Below are 24,053 nucleotides of genomic sequence, written 5' to 3'. Positions count from 1 at the left end.
TGCAAAGGAGATTTGGCTGATATCAGTTGGGGTTTCCATCAGGCTGTTCTGTTCACAGATGTGACAACTTCCTTTTTTAATATATATTTTTATTGATGTATTAGTCAGTTGACAATGTTGTGTCAATTTCTGGTGTACAATACTTCAGTCACGGAGGAACATACATATATTTGTCTGCATACTCTTTTTCACCACAAGTTACTATAAGATATTGAATATACTTTCCTGTGCTATACAGTATAAACTTGTTTATCTATTTTATATATATAGTAGTTAGTATCTGCAAATCTCGAACTCCCAGTTTATCCCTAACCCCCCTTCCCCTCTAGTAACTGTAAGTTTGTTTTCTATGTCTGTGAGTCTGTTTCTGTTTTATAAATAAATTTGTTTGTCCTTTTTTTTTTTTTAGATTCCACATATAAGTGATAGCATATGCTATTTTTCTTTCTATGTCTGGCTTACTTCACTTAGAATGACATTCTCCAGGTCCATCTATGTTGCTGCAAATGGCATTATTTTATTATTTTTTATGTCCTAGTAGTATTCCATTATATAAATATACCAGAACTTCTTTATCCGGTCATCTGTCAATGGGCATTTAGGTTGCTTCCATGTCTTGACTATTGTAAATAGTGCTGCTATGAACACTGGGGTGCATGATCTTTTTGACCTAGAGTTCCCTCTGGATATATGCCCCAGGAGTGGGATTGCTGGATCATATAGTAAGTCTATTTTCAGTCTTTTGAGAAATCTCCATACTGTTTTCCATAACGGCTGCACCAAACTACAGATGTGACAACTCCTCGGCCTCACATCACACCACTGTTCCCTTGTTAGCTCTTTCCAACCAACCGACCACCTCTCTCTTGGCCTCCATCAGGGCCTTTCTTTTTGCCTTTCCCTTGAATGTGTTTTCTTCTGTCTTTATAAAGCTGGTTCCTTCACACCACACAAATACCAGATCAGATATTGGCCCCTTCTCTGAAGGCCAGTTGAAGTGGCCATCCTTCCACCCAGCTGTCCCCTCTGTCATGACCCTGTTTCATTTGCCTCGTGACAGTTAGCTCTGCTGGAGTCATTTTACCATTTGCCTGCTTATTTTCTGTCTCCCCACCACTGCCTTAAGTCCACGAGAGGCAGATAAGCTTCCCGCCTGCTCCATGCTCGATCTCCAGCTCCCTCCTAGACACTGTTGACACGGTCGGCGGCCCTCAGAATATCTGCTGCGTGGATGAATACATGAATGCAACAGGAATAGTCAAGAAGCCATTTTTCTTCTTAGTCATCATTTCAACCCTTATTTCTGCCTTTGACAGCTGTAACTGCTTGCAAAATTACTTTGGGTTTCAGGAATACCAAAAACGAGATGCAGATATGGTTTTAAATTAAGCTTTTAATTTTGAGGTAATTGTAATTATCTTTTAAACTTAAGATAATTTATTATCTTTTGAATTTGAGATAATTCATATCTGGCTGTAAGAAATAATACAGAGAGATCGCATGTACCTTTTGCCATGTCCCCAGTGGTGACATCGTGGAAGACCAGCGTGGCATCACCACTGGCACGTCGGGGATGATGCGGTCAGGGTACAGAGCCGTGCCAGCGCTTCGCTGGTCCTGTCCCAAGCTGGCATTGTGATACGGGTGCTGACGTGAGGGTGCCTACGAAGGTGTCAGCTGTTACCTAAGCGACAAGATCCCTGAGATTTGATGAACTGTTCTTTGTACCTGGAGAAAATATGCATTTGTCTGGAATGTCATTGCCATATGAGAATAATTCCTGGCCTGCCTACTTGAAATGGTGTTTTAATCATGTCTTGTCATGTGTTATTCTCTGGTAGGTAGTTTCCATCAAAAAGCATGAATTATGATATAAGAAGTATTTCTACCAAGTGAGAAAAAGATATAGCTTCTTTCCCCGTTTCCTTCGTACTACCAGCCGTGCTGGGCCATGTATTTGTCAGGGGGCTGCCCCGGGCGCTCCTTTACTTCTGTCTGCATCTCCCCTTCGCTGGGCGACCAGGTGGACAGCCACACCCACTGGTGCGTGTGCTGTGTTTCCTCCAGAGACCTGGGTGCTGTCTGGCCCGGGAGTTCACCAGGTGGCTGCCCGGCATCCCAGCAGCCAGGCCTCCAGACCCCCGGCTGGCGGTGCGGCTGTGAGATGCTCGGAGAGCTAGCACCAGCCCTGACCACTGGGTGGCAGGATTGGACTGTGCTAGTCCTGACCTCCTTTCTCTGCTGCACCACTTTCCCTCGGTTTGGTTAAAACGAGCAGATGCCTTTCTTTAAAAAAGCGATTCTGTAGACGATCTGACCTTGGGGCTGTGGATTTAAGAACCTCTTTTTGGCTTGTCAGTGCCGGTCCACCTTCACCACCAGCCAGTCTGGAATGAGCGGTGTCGTCTCTGACTTGTGCTCTCCTCGCCGCAGCTAGTTTTCCAAGTTTTCCCTTCGCAAATCCCTTCTCTGCTTTCCCTCGTTAGACTGTGGCGTTTCCCCGGCGAGGATGCGAGTAGGATCCACGTTCTGACAGTTCGCCGCTGCATCCCCAGGTCCTCCAGCTGTCCCGCTCACTGGCCAACTGAACGGATTGGCCGTGTCCCTCTTGCCTTGCCCTCCACCCTCTCTTCTATCTTGCTAGGTTAATTTTCTTTGTAATCTTCCTTTTTGTCAGATTGCCTTCAATGAGTGTCCACTGCTTAAAGGTGAAGGCCACAGTCCTTAGAGTGACCTGGGATGTTCTTCACAGCGTGCCCACAACCTGCCTTTCTTGCTGTCTCTGATTTCTGAGCGTGAACCTTTCAGCGCGATCTGCTTACCGTCCTTGGACTGAGCCCTGACTTTTCCCGCACGTGTGGTCCAGCTGTTTTCCCTGTTTAAGTCTCCCCCTTCTCCATCCTTTCTTTCACCCAAGTCAGATTCTACCTTGACAGAGAAGCTCCCTTCACAACTCTATTGTCTACCCCTCGAAACTCCTGTGATAACCGGTGCCCATGCGACGCATGTCATTCATTCAGTCAGCGTCTCCTATGTGCCAGACACTGTTGTGGATGCCGGGGGTATGGTGCTGGACGAACAGACAAAAATCCCTCCCTCACGATGAGGAAGACAGTGGGTGGAGAGAGCATGGCACCCTGTTTCTTGAAGCTTCTACCCAGAATGATACACTTCACTTCTGTCTATACTTCGTTGCTCAAAGCAAGTCACAGAGCCAGGTCTGAGTTCAGCAGCGCTGGGGTATCGGGTCCCTGGCAGCCAGTCTCCCACGGGGCACTGAGGGTTTTGGCCAACTCGAGCAACCAAGTCTAGCGGTGGAGCAGAAGCTCGTTTTGGGACTCTCAGGCATCCAAGTAGGGGCGTCAAGGAGGCACTTGGGAAAGACTGGGCCAGGGGAGAGTCTGGGCTGGAGAAGCGAATTTCAGAGTCACCAGCAGGGGATGGGATAGGAGCGCTGGGAGTGGGGGCATAGCGAGAGGAGAAGAGTCTGGTGGCGGCGTCAGGGGCAGCCCAGCACTTACTGTCTGCTCAGCACCTGCATCAGATACTCACTTTGACTGACAACAGAAATAAGGGTACACTTTATACTCTGACGTGTTTCCTCTGCTGTGGAAAAGCTCTAAGCTTGTTTCATCTTTTAAGCTATTGTGCCTGGACCATGTGAGGCTGGAAGAACTGCTTCTGTCGGACACCCCCGCGTCTGTGCTGCAGTCCGTGTCACCCTGTGTCTGTGCTGTTGTCACCGTGCAGGACGCCATGGGCAGCTGTGTCTCTGGTCTTCCCCGTGGGGCCATCTCTACTGATGTCATGAGAGCCTCCAGCCTCCCATCAGTGTGTCCAGTGGCATCTGTTTTCTAGACAATTCTGTCTTTTCTCTTTCCAGGGGTTAGGAACGTGCTGTTTGCCTCATGGTGATCTTATGATATTTAGCAATATTGTATTTTAATGGGGGCACCTTTGGTTTTATTTTGGTCTAAAACTGTGTTGAGCCTTTGACACTCAGCACTCAGTTGGGCATTCTATTCTCAGTGAGCGCCTAAAGATCTTTTCAGACGCTGCAAACTGAGGGCTCAGTTTCTGTGATTCCGGTATCTTCAGATACAGACCTGTGCTCACGTAACAGCAAAACCCACCTACTCATAAGCGTACTTCGTGCCAAGCTCATATATTTTAGTTTGTTGTTGTTATTTTTTTAGACCATACAGTTTTTCATATTTATTCTTGGTTTTAGAGCTTTTTCTTTTATGGTAAATATATTTATATCAGTTTTCAATGTTTGGTTTTTTTGGCTGCTTAATTCAGATGTTTGTCCTAATGGTGTTGGTATGATTTCTTCCTTGTCTTTATTATAGTTTCTCCTTTGTTGATACACGATGTATCGGCTCTCTATTGCTGTGTAAAAGCCACCCCAAACTTAGTGGTTTTGTTTAAAGTGTAAAATAATCACACGCTTGCCCAAGGGGGCAAGAGCAGAAGCTGCCAGTGTCTTAAGTCCTGGGACCCAGAACTGCGCAGCATCCCTTTGCCTCGTCCCATCCTATTTAAGGGGAGAGGGGTGTTTAAGGGACGCACCTGCCAGACGGGAGGGATAGTTGAAGGCCACCTTGACTGGCGTGACTTCTTTGGTGAAGACAAATGTGCTTCAAGTAAAGATTGTATCAGTTAGGAGGGCTGCACCGCCTCGCCAAGGACGGGGGGGCACAGACAAGGGTCAGAAGGGCCTGAACACCCTTGTCTCTTTCTCGCCTCTAGGGGAGCTCTGGCCCAGAGGTCACTTAGATTTTGGTGCCTGAACTTGTGATGGAAAAAGGGACTCTGAGTATTCAGGATTTCATTTCAGCTTAAAATGTTGTATTTTGGATAAACAATGAAGGGAGAGAAACAGAAAGGGCAGAGGGTCTTTGTGATTCTTTTCTAGTTTTCAAACTTGGTTCTCCAGGTCTTTGAGCCGAGGTCCCCCGGGGAGCGCACATCCAGACCAGTCTGATCCCTGCTGGGTCCTTCTGGCCCTTGTCCTTAGCTCCCACACCCTTCAGTCCCCTGGGATTCCATGTCCGCTAACCCACGTTCCTTTCTCACGCTGCCTGGGTCTTTCCTCCCCGGCCTGTCTGCCTGTCTGTCCTGGAAGCCGCTCTGCCCATGTCTCACTGCATCAGAGGCCTCTTCACTAGAGGAGAGGCTTCGGGAGCCCCCCCCTTCCCCACGGCAGAGGAGTGACTCACCTGATGGATGGGTGTGGGAGGTAGACCTTAGGCGGCTTCCTGGGTCTCCTTAAACTATTCCAGAGGGTCCCCTCCCTCTGGAGCAAGTGCTGGGATGGCGCTCTGGCTGTGCCCTTGGCGCTGTGCCTGCATCTGTGAGGAGAGGCTGCTGCTCCCGGTGGGGGGGGGGGCGGTGGGCGGGGAGGGGTGAGGCTGTTTAACTGATGGGTGAGGTGTCAGACCACCCGCCCCGGCCCGGACCGAAAGCCGGGCTTCCACGTGAGCCTTTGGCAGCCGCGTGCCCGCTCCAGCACTGTCACTCCAGCCTGCCCCAGCGCCACTCCTCACCGCCCTGGACTACGTGTCCTCTTGCACCCGTCAGCAGCAGTTGACAGATTCTCATCCTTGAGCTGGTCCAGGGCCACATCCCAGCCCAGCCCACTGTCTCACAAGTGATGGGCACTAGACAGGTTTGCTGGGTTGCATGGAATGGGACTGATGTATGAATATTTCGGTAGCACCTAAACAGTTTTGAAAAATTAATTGTGAATCCTGAAGTGTGGTCTGGACCTCCGTACGGGCCTCTGAGAAGGAAAGACAAACTAGAGACAGAAATCGGAGAAAACAATGGTGCGTGTGGAGTCCAGGGAGCTGTGGCGTGCTCTGGAGGGAGGAGAGCGCCGCCCGGGCCGGGAGTGAGAGCAGGAGAGGAGAAAGAGCTGGAACTGGCACGTCCTCGCACACCCTCGCAGACCCAGCCTGGGTGTGAGGAAAGAAAGGTTTAGATAAAGGCTTTGAAAAGAAGTACATGGAATTTACTCAGATGCCGATAAAAGCTCCTGGCGGCAAAGACGAGCTGAGGTTTTGGGCGATACTGGGAGATACATACAACTCCGTGGACTTGCAGAGACCTAGTGTCCCGGAAATTGGGCCAGTCAGAGCCAGGCCCCTGGGCCCTGCCTCAGGAGCAGAGGGCTGGGGCCTCGGCCCCTCCGCTGGGTCCCGGCGTCTCCGCGGCCAGGAGCTCACCGTGTGCCCGCGGCTCCCGGTGCTGACCGCAGGCCCCAGACGGTCGGTGCGCTCCTCGCCTCTGGATTTCCCTCGCAGCCTCCCATCAGCTCTGTTCTGTGCGCGCAGCACCTCCTCCCCCAGGCGTTCCCCTGGATGAACCTGACCGTGCGGCGTGATGTGCGGGTGGCCCCTCACGCGCTGCCTGACCCCCACCCCCGCTGCCACTCGGGGCTGCTCGGGGGCTCCGAGCACCCGCCCCCTCTGTTTCACAACCTCTCCCCGCAGGAGGGCTTTGCCTGCGGTAGCTGCACCGTCGCCGACTGGACAGCCTCGCCGGTGCAAAGACCCCTGCTCAGAAAGCAATGTGTGTGCTGTGGCCTGCCTGGCTTAGCTTTCAGATGGGAAACTTTGAGGACGAACAAATATCATGGGTTAACGTGATCCTTTCCCAGAAGTACACAATTGAGGGACAGCTGGGTGTCAGCACTGGTGGGGGGTGGGGGCTGTGGAATAGCAGGCGGGGTGGGGGCCTCACTTGGCCTTTGTGCTCAGCCTGCTGGGAGGGACCGGCCACCACCAAGGCCAGATCTGAACTGGAAGTAGCCAGCATTCCAAATCGCCTTCACCGGCTCTTCCAGTGACTCGGGCAGCCCTGACTCACTGCCCCGCCGCCCTCAGCACCTGTGTCCCCTCCGTCTAGGGGATACGCGACCAAGCACGTTGTGGAAGGTCTGGAGCCCCGGACTCCGTATCGGTTTCGACTGAAGGTTACCAGCCCCTCTGGAGAGTTTGAGTACAGCCCAGTGGTCGCCGTGTCTACGACCAGTGAGTATACAGTCACTCGGAACCCATTAAAATTTTTTTTTTTGGTGGGGAGGAAGTAATTATGCTTATTTTTATTTTTTAATGGAGGGGCCGGGGATTGAGCCCAGGACCTCGTGCATACTAAGCACACGCTCTGCCACTGACCTATACCCTCCCCCTTTTAGAATTCTTTTTTATTTTTATTTTGTTATTTTTTTCTTTGGAGGTACTGGGGCAGACTCGCTGATCTAGAGACGACAAGCAGTGGGAAGGGAAAAGGTGGTTTGCCCTTTGCTCGGCCTCACAGGAAGCAGAACCGGTTCCATTTCTGACACGGTGATAACATTGTTCACTGGCCGGGTCTGGCCGCAGCATAAGGGAAGTCTGTTTACGCTTTAACAAACGAGAGAGCTGGTTTTGGGCCAGCCCTGCCCCAGGGACATACATTCAGAAAAAAGCCTAGAGTCACCTTTCTTCAGAAACAGGCCAGAGGGGTGTGGGCCGAGCCCGTGTTCCCACGCGGAGAAACAGGCTGCCCACTCAGGTGACCTCCAGTGAGGGGTCCACTCAGCGATTTGTCCCTTTGTGGGAAACTTCAGTGTGTCTGCCATGACTTGACACAACAATCTGAGTACTGGAGATGCTGTGAGCGAGGAAGAATGAGCAGGGCTGCTTCTGGCCACAGGACAGCGGGAGAGAGCCCCACGCAGGGTGGGCGCGCGGCCACTTCGTTCGCCGAGGGCACGTGTTAAGGGTGCACATGATCTCTGCGATTGGCATTTTAAAACATTTTAAAGGTGTGTGTGAATGCAGTGCCACCTTTGACCTGGAATGTTGTGAAGATTAAAATGGCCAGTAGTGTTTCTCATGGTCAACCCGCTGAAAACACAGATTGTTTTTTTTTTTTTTTTTTTGGTTGCACCAAGGAAATCTTGTGAAAAGTTATTCAAACATTTTATTCAATGTACCATTTAGCTTGTATATATATGTGTGTGTATATATATATTTTTTTTTTCTTCGACTTTCAATTGTGTCCTTTAGGCATTTATTCAAGGACGTTTTTGTTTGGCTGAATATTCAGATTTTGAGTCGGTTCATGACATCTTTGGTGGCAAACAAGGCACTAGGGGGTTGAGAATGGTGTTAGAGCCAAGGCTGGCGAGCCGTGTGCTTCCCCGGATGGTGTTCAGCTAGCTGGGGGGAAGCGGAGTTTCGGAGGGGACTTCTGAAGTGAGACGGTCCATTAGGGAGATGCTGGGCAGGAAAGAGGGCTTGGCCCTGACTCTGGCCAGGGGAAAGGCGTTTGCTTTTCTGTGGAAGGTGCTGAGCTCCTGGAGTTTTTAGGGGAAAAGGAAGAAGACGGAGCAGCAGACTGGGCCTTAGCGCTTTGCGTGCTGAGGGAAGGAGCGGCTCAGGGAGGAGAGAAAGTTGGCAGAGGCGGCCCGTCATGTGACAGGAGACTCCCGGGGGGGAACATGGGGCAGGAGGCCCCCCATGCCACCTTTCAGCTCCCTCCCGCCCTCCCCGGCCCCCCCCCAGACCCCCCTAGTGGCCTGCCCCTGCACTCGGGTGCCCTCCGAGCCCCCTTCACTCCCGGGCCTGCCCAGCCTGCTCCCCTCCCAGGCAGAGCTCTGCTCAGGGGTGTCCCTGGTGTGGGTCCCCTTGTCTGCCAGGCACTCAGCAGTGTCTTACCACCTCCAGTACCACTTCTTGCCTCTTGTTTTAGGTATTTGTTTATCTTCTTTGTCTCCCTGCAGGGCCCAGGTGACAGGTCCGTCAGGTCTAGTTTGTAGAAGGGCCTTAATAAACAGGTGGACGGATGGTGAAAGAGAAGTCCTGAGGCAGAACTGGGGGTGCGGGGAGCACCGATCTCAGCTTGCTCTCTTGTCTCTTGGGAAACGGGTCTAGTTCCCACTGGCTGGGAGAGTCCACCTGAACCTGCCAGGCGAGGGCACACTGGGTGCAGGACCAACCACGGGGGCCCTCCAGTGGCCACTGGCATCCTTCTTAATACCGCATCACAGCCAGGGCAGGGGCTCCTGGGCCTCCTGGCCGGAGTTTACAGGGAGGCCGTGCACCATTTGGAGCTCTTGCAGGAAGGCAGAAGCCTTCATAGCGCTCTATCAGCTGACACGGGTTGTGCCTGTCCGCCAGCTGTGCCCTCTCCTTGTGGAGCTGGCTTCTGAGAGGCAGCCGTGGATAACTGGTCCAGTGGTCCAAGGCATTTGTCACTGCAGCCCATGGCTTCCAGGGTAATTAGATAAGACCTCCTGCAGGGATGAGGGTGTGGTGGAAACGTGGCTCCTGGCGCTGACCCTCCTGCACTTTTCCCTGTCAGGCCACTCCACACGTGCTGGCAGCCGGGTGCCCCTCTGCTGGGTGGTAAGGAGCAGGCACCTTCCGCCTGCCAGGCTGCAGCTCCCATAGGCTGTTGTTATTCTAATATCCAAAGCAGCCTCCCTTAAGGAGGCAGTTCATGCTAAACAAAGAATTAAAAATGTGCACGTTATATACGACAAGTGAAAATGCTTCTGTGGGATGATCATTTGCATGCGGTTTGAAAGTGTTTTAATGAATCACAAAAGCATGTACTTTGTTTAAAGAAAGGATGCTCAGCCTTTTTTTTTCCTCCCCAGGTAAAGTACACGAGACTCTTGCTTAAATGAGGCATGCAGTTTTAATCAGTTGGGCCCTTAAAAAGAAAGAAAAACAGCTGCTGCTTGTTAATTGGCAAATATTTTCTCCAATGAGCTCATCATTTATTCACTGCTTTTAATAGAGACTTAAATTCCACCAAGAAAGGTGTTAGCACCGCATTTTAATATCTGTCGGCACATCTTCAGCTAAATGACCCCTTACAGAGCATGAGGGATGGCTTCCCAAAGACCTCTCTGCCCTGCTCCCTCCTCCTCCTGGGTCAGGCGAGCCCCTGTGTGGCCCAGCCCCATGAGTGCCACGCAGCTGCGCAGGGCGGGCGCTCACAGACATCCTCACCGCGGGCAGTATCAGTTCAACATCTGTAATTGCGATGTTCGGCATAAGCACTAGAAAAACAAACCCACAAAGGCAAAGTCTGTCCTTTTTTTATGTCCCTTTGCACTTACTGATGGCAACCTCTTGGGCCAGGCCCATAACGTCTTGACAGATTCAGGGGCGGGAGGACTGGACATCCTGCTCACCCTGGAATTTCCTCTCTGTTTTCTGACTCCTGCCTGTGGTGGGAGTAGACGGGACTGCCCTGCCTTGCAAACAAGAGCCTTTTCATCTCTCTTCTGCTTCCCTGTCAAATGCCTGTAAACTGGGGGACTTTTGTGCCTTGGTTGATCCCTGTCTCGGCTGGTGCTAACCCTCCGTGCCTTGGCACGGGTCTGAGAGGGTTAAGGAGTTAATGCCATGACAGTTACTGCTTCCTTTTGCCAAAACTCAGCAAGCTGGGGAGGACGAACAATTATGCTGTTTTCCTTTCTCTTCTGTGAGAAGTCCCTTTGTTCTCAGAATAAGTCATGAGAGCGCTGACGACCTCTCACAGAAGCTGGAAAAGGCGATACATTTATTTAAGTGATGTTCCAATATCAAAACACCCCGGTCTTTGCTACGCACGGTCCTCAAGCTTCTAAGCACAAAATGAATTTTCATTTTCCGATGTTTGTGCGCTGCCGAGCTTCCTGGGTGGGAAGCCCTGGGAAGGGCCCCCACGGGGAGGGAGGGCTGTGGCGGGCAGGTGAGAGGGTGAGGAGGATGGAGGTGGTCAGGGCGACATGCTGGGCGCTGGGTGTGCGTCTAGAGTTTCCCTTCTAAACCCCAGGAAGCGAGCACTTTCCCAAAGCTTCCTAGGCTTTCGGCCTCTTTCGCTTCACACGAGGCGGGGCTTGGGGTCCGTGTTGGTTTATTTCAGATGTCTGCTTGTATTCCAAATTTCATAAGGTTGGAACTGCTCCGCTGCCTCAACATGTGTGACCAGCCCAGAGGAGGGAAGGAGGGCGGCCTCAGGAAAGACCTGGCTCTGAGCTCCCATGTCGCCCCCTCCCACCTGGGTGACCTTGGGCACGTCACTCAGCCTTTCCGCCCCGTTCTGTGGACCGAAGGAGAATCCGGAAGCAGCATGTGAAGTCCTGGGTGCAGCTTAGTGAACAGGATCTGGTTAGAGTACCACACTTTAAAATTCAGTAGAAATAGGGGGAGCTTCCTATTGTCGACTGAAATAAAACCACACAGCGTGAGAGTTGTGGGTTAAGGTTTATTTGGGGCAAAGTGAGGACTATAGCCTGGGAGACAGCATCCCAGAGAGCTCTGAGGAACTGCTCCAAAGAGGCAGGGGGAGAACTCAGTATTAGATACGATCTCAGTGAAGGGGGGACGTGCAGTCAAGCACACACCTGGGCAGAGGCTGCTGCTAGTCACGAGGAGCGGATGTCACTGTTAATGATTTTAGTGCTTTTCTGGATGAGGAGATTCAAGAATTGGGGTCATAAAATTTCCTGAAAACCTCTCTCTGAAGACCTGTTCTGCCAGTTTTCCCAGAGCACAGAGCGCCTCCTTCCTGACCTCCCCCCTGAACTCCTTGCAGGGCGTGTTGGAGGTCAGCGGCTGCAGCGGCTCGTGATTTAATCCAAGCAGAGGGAGCCGGCCAGTGCCAACGTGATCCAGTCCTTGTAGAGGCACGTGGCTAGTGCCACTTTTTAGTTAGCATATGTTCTAGGTGATTCTATGCAAATTCCTTGTGTGGGTAATTTTAGTGGCAGTTGAAGTCTGAGAGTCACAGCAGTGGGGCTGTTTGGTGGGATAACAGAGCCTTTCCCACCACACCATCCTCCCCCTCCTTTCTGAGAAGTGGTGGGGGGAGGGAAACTTGCCATGGGTTTAGTTTGTATGGTTTTAGTTTAGTCCAGTAAAGTACGGACGGGTCACCTTGTAGGTCATTTTAAGTCTGCACGGCGCCAGTGCAGGGATTCTCCCTGCTACTGGCGTCCGGGGCCGGATAATTAGGGATGTGAGGCTCATCCCATGTCCGTGGATGTTCAGTGGCATCTCTGGCCTCCAGATGCCAGTAGCACCAACTCTTAAGTTGTGACAACCAAAAATGTCACCAGACTTTACCAAATGCCCTCTGGGTGAGTGGGTTGGGGGGCAAAACACCACCCCCTCCTGCAGCCCCTCATGGAAACACAGGGCTAGACGTGACCTCCCTTGGAAGGCTGGGGACGGCCATGGGCCTTGCCCTCTGGTCATTTATCATGATACTTTTATTTGGGGCTTTTGGTCTAAAACTATGTGTGGAATGATGAAAAGGAAGTACAATGTAGCTAAAGACGTCTTTAGGAGGTTGGCAGGCTCCAGCAGACAAAATTGTGATTTCAAAACAGCTTTAACTTGGCTTAAATTTATTCTTACCAGAACAGAAGAAAGGGTATCAGCAGAAGGTCACTCTGATAGGGACCTTTCATTTTTCTGCCCCACTGCTTCCCAGCTGGTGCTTTTCCCAGCTAAACCCTCCAAGGAAACCGGGAGGACAGAGGTTTCCATGCCCGGGAGCTGGCGTAACAGAAAGGTTTGCCACCCTAAGGAGCAGGAATAAGAGTTTTACTTCCCCTCCGGCCGAGATGGTGGGGGCTCTGTGCAGGCCAGACTGTAAACAGGGAGGTTGAGTGGTGGGGGGTCCCGGGGGGGTCTGGGGTGCAGTGCGTGTGGGAGGGGAGGGGCGGGGGTGGACGTCTTCTTTCAGGGTTGGTAACAGTAACCCTACTCAGATTTCAGCTGAAATTGATGCTGCCGTGTAAAGGGCAGGGGGAGCGCATGTGGGTCTCATTGTCTCTGGGACCCCCCCCCCACTTCCCCTAGTGTCAAGACTTGGCATGTAAGTTACTTAATAAACATTAGTCGAATGAATGAGATGACTAAAACCAGGGCTTATCAACTCAATGCCCATGGGGGCAGGCAGGGCGCTAAGTGTGGGAGGGGCTGGGCACGGGGCAGAGGGGAGGGGTGGGCTGTCTCAGATGAGGCAGCTGCCCCTACGGTTGCTGTTACCATCACAACAGGTACTTACCCCTGCGGGGCAGCTGCTGTTTTAGTGCCTCACTCATGTTATTCCACTTCAACTTAATCATAATTATTTTTTAAAAGTCAGGAAGTCATGGAAGGTGAGATAAAGCCATGAAATAAACGTCTTGACCAGCGGGCTTTTTTCACTTGGCCCTTCCTTCTCACCCTGCGCATTTTTAAACTTCTGCTCCATTCTTTTCTGCGAGGAGTTAAAGGTCCCGCCCCTGCCTAGGGGCCACCCCTCTTCCCGTTCCTTTACTGCTTCTCAGGCCCCTTCACGGGCTCTCCTCCCCTTGGCAGGCTCTCTCCCATAATCGGGGTTTCTCGCAAAGCCCCACCTCTCTGGGTAGGAGCCCTTCTGGCCCCAGAAGCTCAGAGGGGGCGAGGCTGGCGTCGATGTCCTGTTCCTGGGAAGAACTGGGCTTGTGCATTTCCAACGTTAAAGCAGTCTGTGTTTTTTTGTTTTGTTTTGTTTTGTTTTGTTTTGTTTCGTTTTGTTTTGTTTTGTTTTGTTTGTGGTTCAAATAGTTTAGTGACTCCTTGGCAAACAAAAGCAGCACATTATGACAATTGTGGAGCTTCTCCTTGCCTGTAAGAGGCATTTATTAAGTCTTAGGAAATCTGAAAGGATTATTTTCAAATATCAAAATAACATCCACACAGCAGTACTTTTAAAACTTGACAATGTCCCAAGCCTTTAGGACAATCTCAGTGTTCTCCTCTTAATATGTGAAAACAAGGTCTTTTTCAGTAGAAGGAGGAATGAAGTATGTACTGTAAGAGATACTCATTGGAACAGCCAAGTGCCTTCTTGGACGTGATCGTGAGCATCCACTCAAGGCCACAGGAGGAACAGAGCTGGAATGAGACTTCTTTCGTTATACTTTGGATGACTGCTTTCTGTCTAATTTCTTCAGGGGAGCCTATAAGTAGCGAGCACTTTCATAGAGCTGTCAATGTGAATGATGAAGATTTGCTGGTTCGAATACTTCAAGGAGGGTAAGAAGACTCTGCCTTTTAAAACCTTAAAAAAAATTTTTTTTTTTTTATTTTTAATGCCCAAGCAAGTGCATAGAAATGCTTTCATGCAGCTTTATTTGGTTTTCCTGAAATTTCCCATGGCTTTCAAACTGGCTCCAAGATTGGCTCAAAATTGATCTCAGGTGACTGGTGTGAGTTCCGCATAGTTCATAAAGATGAGCCTACAAAGTCCCATGCCAATGTTATGTTTTGTACTTAATGAAAATTGAAACCGGAAATGACGAGTTTGGGTGTCATTTTCATCCCAGAAATAACTTATGACTCTTGCTCATATGCATTTTGGCAGATTTCACCCCCAAATGCCCACGTCTAATTCCTGATGAAATGAAGGCATCACTAGATCAGCTGTTTCTAATTCAAAGGCTGATAAAACACAAGAGGAAAAAATGGCGAATGCAGTTGCTGCAGATGGGAGATTTGAAGCTGCTCCCAAATGAGAAAGGGGCAATGGAATCTAGATTTTTTGAATCAGTAGTTTTGAGCGCCTTAGAAGGCAAGTCACCTGTGAATTAAGGCTCTGTAAGTTGGGGAAGAGAAGGTTCCTGCAAAAAGCCACAGCCTCTAAGTGGCTATTTAAGAGCGTGGCTTTCTTATTCGAGCAGCAGAGCTTCCTGCCCAGGAGGTGGGATGGGAGTCAGGGGAGAGATGAGGGTCTCCATCACTCTGGGCTTGTGTCCGGTGGAGCTGAGAGTCTGCAGCCGAGGCATCGTGTCCCCTGCTGGTTTAAAGGAGCAGTGCTCTTCATGGTGTGTTTTATCAGATCTCGTAATGGTTTCCAGGGGAAGGAAATGCCCATTTTAAGTGAAATTACAGTAATTTTCTTTTCTCGTGAATTTGAACCCTTTAAAATATGAGGCAGGGCAGCAGCCTAAGACAACAAAAACTTAATGGTCCAGAAGGAATTGGAGTTCTTGGGAAAATGAACCATTTTAGCCACCTGTTCCCCACAAGAGATGTCAGCTGCGAATCCACAGGGAGCCGCGCCGGCACGTTAATCTCTTTTCTCTGTGTTTCCCCCAAGCAACGTGAAGGTGGATGTTCCCAATAAGCTTGGCTTTACCGCTCTGATGGTCGCTGCGCAGAGAGGGCACACCAGGTAGGGCTCTTCCTTCCTCATCCCCCAGTGACGGGCTGAGCCCCTCGTTCTCCCAAAGGCTCCGGTCTGGATGGGGTGGGAGGGGAAGGGCTGTGGGGGAACCTGGCTTCTGTTCTCTTTCCCAAACCGTGCCAGGTAGGGGCTGAACAGAAACTCAGCTGCTTTTACCATAAAGTCATACAGCATGCAGAAGAGGCTAGAAAAACATAATTGCATGGTAAGGAAGAGAGGTAGCCATTTTAATTATATCTTGCAAGGTCGTATATGCGTCCTGGGAAAACTGGTTATTGGAATTTGAATTTCTTTAGAAAAATAAAGGGGAGGGATATTAATTCTGAAAAGCAAACTTCCCTGATGGCTTGCTCAGATACAATTTTCACTGATAACTACTCTGTAATCTCTCCTCCACACAGAGATAAGCTTAAATACTAATAGCTTATTTTTCCATAATAGTGATATTTTAACTATTAAAATGCCATTTGAAAGACATTGAAGGGTATCTCCATTAAATGCTACTGTTTGAAAACGTATCTAAAATAGTCACGGAAGTGACAATGAGTTAGTTTGATCGTCCAGCTTGCTTCATGGGAAGGAGTTGTGTTTTTCAATGAATGGTTCACATAAAGAGTGAAAACCAATTTATTTGGTGTGGAGAGGCAGTTTCCTGGTTTAATAATGCCCTGTCTTTAAAGCCAGCCACCTCTGAAGATGGAGAGGTGGTACCAAGATGTGTCTGAAATACAGCGTCGTTCATTTTTACTGGGTTATCGTGGGCCCCTGCTCATCAAAGCTGCGCATCCAGCAACGCTGAAATTTGTCTCATTTAGGCTTGTGAAAATCCTCGTTTCTAACGGCACAGACGTGAATCTGAGGAATGGAAGTGGCAAGGACAGGTGGGTGTGGCACGTTCCCTAAAACGTTCCCAGACTTGTGATACTAAGCTTGTGCCCAGACGATTTTTGATTTGATTCCAGTATTTTCTTGTTTCTTTTGACAGTACTGAGAGGTGAGTAGGTCTCACAGGAGCAATGTGATGACAAACGCTGGCTTATTCATTTGCCCACTAACCCCCTAATATTGCTGATGCCCGACCACCCACGCGGGCCTCCCCACTTGTCCCTCACAGGGTCTCCCGTGCTTTACTCGGGGGTGTGGGCTAAGGCCATGAACCAGTCAAGGCTCACACACTGCATCTGGTTTTTCTGTCTCTTGTCTCTTTCATTCTAGTCTGGTCCTCTATCCATTTTTTTTTTTAATTAAAATTTTGTTATAGCAATGACTTTTTGAGGAGTCCAGACCAATTATCTTACAGAATGCCTCATGCTCTCGATTTGCTTGTCTCCTAGGTGCGAGGGAGGCATTTAACTTGTTCATTCATCTCTTTATACCCAGTAAAGTTAAAATTAGGTTTACAGGCTTGACTGGATTCAGGTTAACATTTTTAGCAAGAAAACTTGAGAGCTGGTGTTGTGGCTTCAGTTTGCGTCCGCCAGGCCTGTCATGCAGGTTGCCCCACAGTTGGCGATTCCCGGTTTGATCACTGGGGTGGAAGAGCTAGATCTCTCCTTGGTAAATATATAGCTTCCCGCTGCAATTAGGAAATAATCTATGGGTTAGTGATTCAGCACAGAGTGGACATCCACTAGCCTTTCATCCAATAACTGTAGCATCCACCATGATCCTGGCCTGAACCAGGTATTTAATTGGGACTCGCCAGAGAGTGGTTTTCTCCTTCCATGATTCCTTCTACATTTATTAGCTGGCAGTCTTCCATCAAAAAGAACTTTCCCTTATCAACTGGGGACGGACTGCCTTTCATCCTACAAAGGCAACATAAATGTTTATCTTCTTTAAATACCAATATTTAGAGTAAGGAATTGGTTTAATTATCTGTAATAATGTCCAATGAGTGTTTCTTCTCTTTTTCTTTTTTGAGTATCATCAGAGACTGGTATATGTTTTTAAAATCCAACATTTCACTCAATGACAGTGATTATTCATTTTTTTTTCTGAGGGAGAGATTCACATATCACAAAATTCATTCCTTTAAAATGTCCAGTTCAGGGGTAGGGGCCAGCTCAAGGGGTCGTGTGTGTGCTTAGCTTGCATGGGGTCCTGGGTTCAACCCCCAGTACCTTCAATAAAATTTTTTTAAAAATTAAAAAAAAATGACATGTACAATTCAGGATTTTAAAATATATTAACAAAGTTGTGCAACCACCACTGTCTAATTCCAGGTGTTTATCAGCCCAAAGAGAAGCTCTGTGTTCATTAGCAGTCTCTCCCCATTTCCTCCCTCCCAGCCCTGCTAATCTGCTAGTTCTGTGTCTCTAGATTTGTCATTTCTGGACATTTCCTATAAATGAAATCATATACCCTGTAGACTTTTACGTGTGGCCCCTTTTACTTAGCATAGGTTCATCCATATGGTGGCAGATACCGGTACTTCATGTCCTTTTTATGGCCAAATAATGTTCCACTGTATGGATATACCACATCTGTCTGTCTGTCTATCAGTTGATGGGCCATGTACATTTTATGTAAATAATTTTCATGACTTTTCCACTCACATTAGGATTTCTGTCTCAGGTTTGGGCCAGGGAGGGCAAACGCGGACATGAGCATGGGGACCACACTCACAGCCAGACGCCGCTGCTTCTGTGTGTTGTAGTCTCATGCTCGCGTGCTATGCGGGGCACCTCGATGTGGTGAAGTATCTCCGAAGACATGGCGCTTCCTGGGACACCAGAGACCTCGGCGGCTGCACAGCCCTGCACTGGGCTGTGGACGGGGGCCACTGCGGTGTGATTGAGTGGATGATCCAGGACGGCTGTGAGGTATGGGTCTCCCTTCTTAACCACACACACCTAGTTAAGAACCTAACTGCTGATCCGTGGGTTTCAGGAGAAGCAGAGCCTTTTGTGGATGCCTTGGACTAGCTGAGCCTAGAAATGCTGGAGGAAGTCCTCTGACTTACAAGCAAGATGGTCCTTGAAGCCTTGGGAAAAAAGACCCTTATGGAGTTGTTATGATAGAGAGGCTTCAGATGATCAAGGATGTTCATCTTGTGTAGGAAAAGGGAGCAGTGCTGCGTCCAGAGCTGGACCTGGTGCTGCTTCCACCTTGCTTGTTCCTTCACTCATCCCTCAGTGATCTCTCCTTTCAACCTGCCAGCAGGGCTTGATGGAGCTTCCACCATGCCCTGATACTGTCTTTTTCTTTCCCTCTTAATTAAATTTTATTTTTTGGCTTTTTAAAAAAATTGAAGTACAGTCAGTTACAATGTGTCAATTTCTGATGTACAATGCAATGTCCCAGTCATGTATATACATACATATATTTGTTTTCATATTCTTTTTTTAAAATAAGCATTTATTTTTTCCTTTTTCTTATTAGTTTTTTTTTTTTTTTGGAAGGGGGTTGGAGGTAATTAGGTTTTATTTATTTATTTGATGGAGGTACTGGGAATGGAACCCAGAGCCTCTTGCGTGCTAAGCATGTGCTCTACCACCTGAGCTATACCCCCCACCCCACCATTTTCATATTCTTGGTAGTGTCTTAGGTGCTGGACACACAAGGATGTTAACTCATAGCCACAGTGCTGCTTATTGCTTTTGGAATTAGATTCTTTTTATTCTTGGTTTGCTTTAAAGATTAGTCATTACACCAAACTTCCAAAGAGCAAACGGACTATATCAAGAATAGAGAATTTCAGCTCTAGTGTCTTTAGCTTGAAGCAGGTGTGTTGGTCTGGTTTTGGTTTCATGTCATTGGAAAGTACAAATTCGACTTAGAAGTAGTGTTGTTTGGACTTCTACAGATACTTGAAGATAGGCAAATAGAATTAGCTCAATAACGGTAATTGCTGATAACTTGGAAAAAAAAAGTTCAAGACTTCAAAGAAGTTAAATAAAAATTTCAAGGCATGGAAATAAGGAGCGACAAACAAAATGGTGTCCTAATGGTGACTGCCAGATGGTGTAGAGTGTGGAGAAGTTAAATTGATGACCTGGAAAATAAACTCACATGGAGAAGAGTTATGACTCCTGGAAGATGTTTGTAGATTTGTGCTGGTTTGTCTCTGAAGTGTGATTGAGGGAAAGCAAGACTTAAGTTGTGGGATCTCACTGGTTCCTAATGTTGCTTTTAGAGGGCTGAAAAGAGGGCCCCTTGAAGGAAAAACCTCAGTTGTTAAGATAATTCCCTTTTGTTACATTTCTTGTTTTCTTTGTTTTAGAAACAAGCACAAAAGGTCAGAGGGATTAGCCTGTGCGCCCTGGTGGTCGGAGCTGGCCACACCCGCCTTGTGTGGTTGTCACAGCCACATCCCCCTTGTTTGCTTTATGACAAATTCTGCTCGTGCATTGGACCCAGTGAAAATCTGGAGTTGAAAATGAAGGTTGACTTTGTTGAAAGAAGGGCAAGTCTCTGCCATCAACATTTAAGTACCAGATTTTTGGAAGTGTAGGCTCTCTGGGCTTCAGTTACAAACGCATCCATTTGGGGTAAATCCCATCCTTTTCTATAGCCCTGGAGATACGTGACTGTCCACCAAGGATTTCTGCGTGGCTGGCAGGTGGTGGGTAGATGATGTCAGCGTGAGTCCCTCTCTGTTCTTGGCAGGTGATTGACCCGATGCTTTGGGAGATGGTGAGACGGATCTGGGAGCAAAGTGGGGGCACTGCCACCCTCTTCTTGAATCTAAGGATCTACACTGAGACTGACTTGCTTGAATGGGGAGCCATTTCTACATTTAATGAGCCGTGTGACCTCCGGGGAGACATCACGTCCTCTGAGATTTGGCTTCATCATCTGTAAACCAGGAATAAAAAACACCTACCAGTGTTTAACCTTTAGGACCAAAAGAGGAAACGTGCGTGAAAGTGCATTAAAAACCGCATAAAGCACCCTGTAATATGAGGGGATTATTTTATTATTATTTAAATATAATGAAGCTCGCTGCCCAAAGGTTGTTTGTTATTTGCATGAGGAAGAGCTGCAAATCTTAACAGTGTGGCAGTGGATAATCTCATACATACAAATAACCAGAAATGTCCTAAGGACCTACTGGCAGTTCCTTGTTATTCTGGTCCAATGTTTTACTAAAGCTGTAGATTTCTTTGAGTAATTCTTCTGTAAGAGAATTAGATGTGTGCGTGCACAAGTCCGTCTGTGCACATGTGTCTCTGTTGACTTCAGTACCACTCTTCCTGGATTGATGAGGTCTTTGTTGCAATTGGAGGAGGCAACACTTACACTCTCTTATTCTAAAATATGTCTTTTAAAGCACTAAATTGAAGGATTTTAATGTAGGGCAGATGATTGGAAAATGGCCTATCTTATTACCAGGCAAACTATGTTTTGGAGAAGGACTTAGGTTGGCTAAGTTTTCAGATTAGATTTCGTGTAGGAGATCTTTGTATTTACCCTGCCTGTAGTTCTCCTGCTTAAAATGAGTACGTGTTGGTAAATATAAGGGTGGGTGCTTACATTACCATCTTGTTCCAGAAGGGATTTAAAGCTGCTTACAGAGATGCCTAAAAGTAAGCAGCAGAAACTCTATTTTAAAAAGCAGTGAGGAAAGTTAGGCATGAGAAAATAGGGCAGGGGCTCATACGGAGCCGAGAAGAAGGTGATGATGTTTCATTTTTCCATCCCATCTCTTTTCCATTTGAACAAAATGTAAATGAAGATGCCAGTGGGTGGGAAGGGGGGGTCCTGGGGCCTCTCAGCACCCTCTGAAGTGACCCAAAAAGCAGCTTCTCACTGCATAAACGTGAATTAAATCAGCATAGTCCAACCAACTGTCACCAGGTCTAGAGAGACGATCTACATTGGGGGAATTTGGGCAAGCAGACGTTCCTCTGTAGGTTTCCGATGAGTGACTTTATGGAAAAGAACTGGGCTAAGAGCTGCTCTCCCTGTGGCACGACAGGTGGACGTGGTGGACGCGTGCTCAGGGTGGACCCCACTCATGAGGGTCTCTGCGGTCTCGGGGAACCAGAAGGTCGCCTCTCTGCTGATCGATGCAGGAGCAGATGTGAACGTGAAAGATAAAGACGGAAAGACACCTCTAATGGTACGTCTCTCTTCACAAGACAGCCTGGCTTCACATGTGGGACTAAGGTCAGAGCTTCTGCAACTAGGCAGTTCTTGACAGGTGTACAGCACAATGTCCCAGTCATGCGTCTACATACATATATGCATTTTCATGTTATTTTTCATTAAAGATTATTACAAGATATTGAATATAGTTCCCTGTGCTATACAGAAGAAACTTGTTTTTTTAAATCTATTTTTATATATAGTGGCTAACATTTGCAAATCTCAGCCTCCCAAATTTATCCCTTCCCACCCTCACCCTTTTTCCCTGGTAACCGTAAGAATGTTTACTATGTCTGCAAGTCTATTTCTGTTTTGTAGATGAGTTCATAGTGTCCTGTTTCCCCCCTTTTTTTAGATTCCGCATATAAGTGGTATCATACAGTATTTTTCTTTCTCTTTCTGTCTTACTTCACTTAGAATGATGATCTCTAGGTCCATCTATGTTGTTGCAAATGGCATTATTTTATTCTTTTTTATGGCTGCATAGTATTCCATTGTCATACCACAGCTTCTTTATCCAGTTATCTGTTGGTGGACGTTTAGGTTGCTTCCATGTCTTGGCTATTGTATATAGTGCTGCTATGAACGTTGGGGTGCATTTGAGTTCCTCCAGATTCATACCCAGGAGTGGGACTGCTGCGTCATATGATAAGTCTATTTTTAGTTTTTTGAGGAATCTCCATACTGTTTTCCATAATGGCTGCACCAAACTGCATTCCCACCAGCAGTGTAGGATGGTTCCCTTTTCTCCACACCCTCTCCAGCATTTATTATTTGTGGACTTTTGAATGATGGCCATTCTGACTCATGTGAGTTGATACCTCATTATAGTTTTGACTTACATTTCTCTGATAATTAGTGATGTTGACCATTTTTTCATGTGCTTATTGGCCATTTGTATGTCTTCATTGGAGAACTGGTTGCCCATTTTTGGATTGGGGTTTTTTTTTGTTGTTGTTGTTATTAAGTTGTATGAGCTGTTTATATATTCTGGAAATTAAACCTTTGTTAGTTGCATCATTTGCAAATATTTTCTCCCATTCCATAGGTTGTCATTTTGTTTTGCTTATAGTTTCCTTTGCTGTGCAAAAGCTTGTAAGTTTAATTAGGTCCCATTTGTTAACTTTTGCTTTTAATTCTCTTGCCTGGGTAGATTGCCCTAGAACATTGCTAAGATTTATGTCAGAGAATATTTTGCCTATGTTTTCTTCTAGGAGGTTTATTGTGTCTTTTCTTATATTTAAGTCTGTAAGCCATTTTGAGTTTATTTTTGTGTATGGTGTGAGGGAGTGTTCTGACTTCATTAATTTACATGCTGCTGTCCAGGTTTCCCAACACCACTTGCTGAAGAGACTATCTTTTCTCCATTGTATATTCTTGCCTCCTTTGTTGAAGATTAATTGACTGTAGGTCTGTGGGTTTATTTCTGGGCTCTCTATTCTATTCTAATTGATCTATATGTCTGTTTTTATGCCAATGCCATGCTGTTTTGATTACCGTAGCTCTGTAGTATTCCTGTAGTATTTTTGTTGTCTTTTTACAACTATTTCTTTAAGGATTATCAACCTCAGTCCCCAGGGCCATTTTAGGATCAAAACAGATCTGTTAAAACAAAGAACATGCTGCCTTCTGTGCTGATCTGGCCCAGCCCTAGCAAGCGATTTTACAGTGGAGAAAGGTGGATTTCATTCCCTTTTCCTTGCCACCGCTGGGGAGCGAGGTACACATCCCTGTGTGCAGAGCCACTGCAGCCCTGCTGGCTCTCTGCCTTCGGAGGATGCTGCCTGGAGTCACCGGACCTGCCTGCACCAGGCACCCCATTCCTGCAGCCCATGCCCGATGCAGGGAGGGTGGAGCCCACTCACACCCCACCGGTGTTTGATTTTCTAGGTGGCCGTGCTAAACGATCACGAAGAGCTAGTCCAGTTACTTCTCGACAAAGGGGCAGATGCAAGTGTTAAAAATGAGGTATAGAACTCAGTCTTCATCTAAAGATTTTCCCTGGAGAGGAGGAAAGACCGTATGTATAAAAGCATTTTTGTTGTTTTCTCTTCCAGTTCGGCAAAGGTGTCCTAGAAATGGCCAGAGTTTTTGACAGACAGGTTGAGAATGTTCTTTATCCCTTTAAGGCTGATCTTGTAGTGCTTTAAAAAAAATTTAAAGAAACCCCAAAACTTTGGATTACATGCACCTGTTTTTGTTTATCTAGAATGTCATCTTCTTATTAGAAGAAAGGAAAAAAAAGCAAATGCCGAAGAAGTCATCTGTTCGCTGACCTGGGGGCCTCTTATCTCTGAAAGCCAAGTGAAGCAAAGCAGAATGGGACTTGAACTAGAGGGCGATACATTTGATTATTTATTTAGCTGAAGATGCACAGTGACTTTTGTAACATACGCGTGTTCCCACTTTGAAATACATCTCTTTACCTAAGCATGTGCAGTGGTGTCGTCACTGGGCGTCCGCAGGACAGGGAGGTTTTCCTGTGCTCGGCCTTTTGGAGTGAGCCATGAAGCAAAATATTTATGTCCTGGAGCTGCACAAACATACACGGTCCCCCACTTCCCACTCCTGCCCTCCAAGCCATCCTCTGAGCCACTCCAGGGCCCGGTGGAAATTCCTTCCCCCATGTGTTTTCAATTACATCCCTCCCTCCCGACTCAAGGCCTTCCAGGCCATGTTGTCAGGGTGATTCCCTCCTGGAGGGACACTCCTCCCGCAAGCCCAGGAGGCCACGTGAAGAGCTTTCTCCTCGC

The 24,053-nt window shown here is 47.8% G+C and overlaps 1 protein-coding gene across 3 annotated transcripts in view; it reads left to right on the top strand.

The window, feature by feature from the left end:
• Positions 1-23,730, top strand: part of FANK1 (fibronectin type III and ankyrin repeat domains 1) — a 91,477-nt gene extending 67,747 nt beyond the window's left edge. Inside the window, exons 3-11 of one of the 3 annotated variants that reach the window (XM_074373409.1) lie at positions 6,913-7,037; positions 13,976-14,057; positions 15,121-15,195; positions 16,023-16,088; positions 17,867-18,032; positions 21,131-21,274; positions 23,191-23,268; positions 23,358-23,402; positions 23,510-23,730. In XM_074373409.1, the coding sequence (XP_074229510.1) occupies positions 6,913-7,037; positions 13,976-14,057; positions 15,121-15,195; positions 16,023-16,088; positions 17,867-18,032; positions 21,131-21,274; positions 23,191-23,268; positions 23,358-23,402; positions 23,510-23,575 (847 nt within the window). In that variant the 3' untranslated portion in view covers positions 23,576-23,730. The other 2 variants (XM_074373410.1, XM_074373411.1) reach the window with 2 other exon arrangements.
• The last annotated feature ends 323 nt before the right edge of the window (positions 23,731-24,053 follow it).

This window comes from Camelus bactrianus, chromosome 11 (genome assembly GCF_048773025.1).
Source record: "Camelus bactrianus isolate YW-2024 breed Bactrian camel chromosome 11, ASM4877302v1, whole genome shotgun sequence".
NCBI lineage: Eukaryota > Metazoa > Chordata > Mammalia > Artiodactyla > Camelidae > Camelus > Camelus bactrianus.
This window is presented reverse-complemented; position numbering and strand designations above follow the sequence as displayed.